Raw genomic sequence first — 2,500 nt, 5'->3', positions numbered from 1 at the left:
TGACATAAAATAATGGTTTACTAACTAGGCTAGATGACACTTTCTCATCCAAGCCTTACTTTAAGCATTAATGAATTTTAATTTAATCAGGCAAAGTTAATTTTCCTTCTACTTACCTGCCTTATGAGAGTTGCATAAGTAAATGGAGGTCTGACGTCTGCATTTTTATAAAATTCGTAGTTTGGGGCAATCTCTATAAAAGTAAAAGCGAGGTGTTAATTCTGCTAATATTTCACATGATCCATAATTGATTTTTCATATTTTTTCCCCCAGTCTTGGTGAAGGGCTTCAGTGAGAAAGCCACTGACTACGGGAAGCACAAAGCATGACAGTGGAATTGAATTATATGGAAAAGGCCATTTCTGACGTGAAGTGCAAATGAAGCATCCCTTAGTTGTTCTCGCTACTTCAAGAACCGTGCGACCAGCTGGCCTGAGGATTTTTCCAACAGCCAGGGTCCTCTTTTAAGCGGGTGCTTTTTGGCATGTTCTTACATGGACTTCTGCCCCCTGCCATAATCTTTGCTTGCCTCGTCTAATACTTCTTAGAGAACAACAGTTTCATCTCTAGGCCTCTGTGGCCATCAAACAAAGGAAACGCAAAACCCTCACAAGTGCCCATGTTGAAAATAACTTCACTTTTTTGTAAAAAGAAAAGGGGGGGTGTGGAGGGGCTCTGGGCTAATAATAGTTACAATGTGTGATTGTGATTATCCAGATGCCCCTGGACAGGGGAAAGGAATGGGTTGTGGGGAAGAAGGAAAAAGGGTGAGGGAGGGGGGGAAAGACCATAAATGTTTGTTTCATGCAAACTTTTTTTTTTTTTTCCCTCTCCTACACATCTTAAGCAAAGTAGCGTCTAATCGTGAGGAGCTGCGATGGCATTTCACTTAGGCAGCTCTTCGATAAACACTGATTGATGGAAAGCCCGAAACTGCCTCGCAAAAAGCAACGGTGCTTCATATATGTCCTTTTAAATGGCTTGTCTCATACAGCACTGCTCGCAGATGTAGTATTGCTCTAGTTTTCCCTTGGAGATCAAAGGATCTCATTGAATTGAGGTGATAATATGTGCTACCCTGACAACACATCTCTCAACGTCTCTAATGGGGAGAGCTTTCTTTCCTGAACCACCCTTCAGAACAATTCATCATGATGTGCTTAGGGAATCGCCCCTATCCGCATTTACCAGGAATAAAACAATTATCAGTCCATAAATCATGACTTGAGTTTCCACGGGCTCTGGAATGGCTCATGTACAGTTGCTTCAGCTATCGTTTTTCCTCTCCCAAAGTAAAAGAGCTCTACTGAGCATTCATATCCTACCTGATGACATGGGAATGTTGTATTTGTCTGAATGTCGCCTTCGTATTGCTCCCACATTAGGTACACTGGCTGGGGTGATTACTGAGGGTCCCTGGGTAATCGGGGTGACTGGGGCCGTTGGTGTGGTAGGGGTTTGAGGTAAGCTCTGTGGGGATGTCTCCAACATGTTCTTCGACATGGTGACACTAGACACCAGATTAAGCTGCAAAGGCCCAAGAGAAGGGCAGGAAAAAGGTAGAGACAAGAGAAAAAGACTTAAAAAGGTTTGACAAATGAGAGTGGATTCACTTCTACAGCTGTGTTGCCACTAATAAGCTGCAAAAAGGAAGCAGCCAATCTCAACTAATTACAGGATGAAATTGTATCATAAGAACTCTAATTAGAGGATGCTGTTAGAGGTTATCTAATAATCTGCTGCAATGTTACTTAGGACGAACTCCTTCTTGTCCTACCAGACTTCAGCGAAAGTATATTTCCTTAAATAAGAGCCAGTTGGTGATTATTGACTGCCCCTGTTGTTAAACAGGTTTAGCCCCCAGGAAGCAACAACAACAGCAATCAGGAAGGATGCAATGTTTTCAACCAATGGGACTTAAAGTAAGTTGCTATTCTGTTGCTGCCAGAATTTTTTTTTTTCTCCCATAGTCCCAAATCTCAGCTGAGAAGCTCCAGCCAGCTGGAAAATTTTACACTGACCTTTAGTCTCCTTGCTAATTTGGTGGAATGGTAATGACATTACTACATATTCAAACAAAATTGTCTTAATTGCAAATTAGCCGGAGGAGGCTGAAAATTTTCAAATTAAATCTGATTGGAGATGGAGAGAGGGAAATGGAATTTCCTCACTAACAATCATTTGTGGCATGTGTTAACAAATATAATGAAATGTCAAGTTTGCCAATTCCTCTGGAAGTATCATTTTCAATTTATGATTACAGTGTCACTTAATGCTGATGTACCCTGGAAAGTGGGTGTCAGGGTAGAAAAAAAAAAGGAAAAAGGTGAGAATGTATGCAAGCTGTTTAACAGGGCGGCCTTCATTCCTTCCCTCCAAAAGGCCCTGTTCTTCATTATCAAAAAACTCGTATCACCTCTGTCATATTTACCACACATCTTTTGTCATCAATAGCATCCAATTAGCAAAATTCTTATGCAGGGCAGCACATAAAAAGATT

At 41.2% G+C, this 2,500-nt stretch overlaps 1 protein-coding gene across 12 annotated transcripts in view; it reads right to left on the bottom strand.

The window, feature by feature from the left end:
- Positions 1-2,500, bottom strand: part of FOXP2 (forkhead box P2) — a 562,025-nt gene that overhangs the window by 40,098 nt on the left and 519,427 nt on the right. For all 12 annotated transcript variants that reach the window (XM_055139128.1, XM_055139142.1, XM_055139146.1 and 9 more), the window contains 2 exons: positions 1,326-1,527; positions 117-193 (listed from right to left, as the gene is read on the bottom strand). In XM_055139128.1, the coding sequence (XP_054995103.1) occupies positions 117-193; positions 1,326-1,527 (279 nt within the window). The remainder of the gene's footprint in view (positions 1-116; positions 194-1,325; positions 1,528-2,500) is intronic.

The sequence above is a fragment of the Sorex araneus genome, chromosome 1, assembly GCF_027595985.1.
Source record: "Sorex araneus isolate mSorAra2 chromosome 1, mSorAra2.pri, whole genome shotgun sequence".
Taxonomy (NCBI): domain Eukaryota; kingdom Metazoa; phylum Chordata; class Mammalia; order Eulipotyphla; family Soricidae; genus Sorex; species Sorex araneus.
The sequence above is the reverse complement of the archived record's forward strand: the minus strand, read 5'-3'. Positions and strand labels throughout refer to the sequence as shown.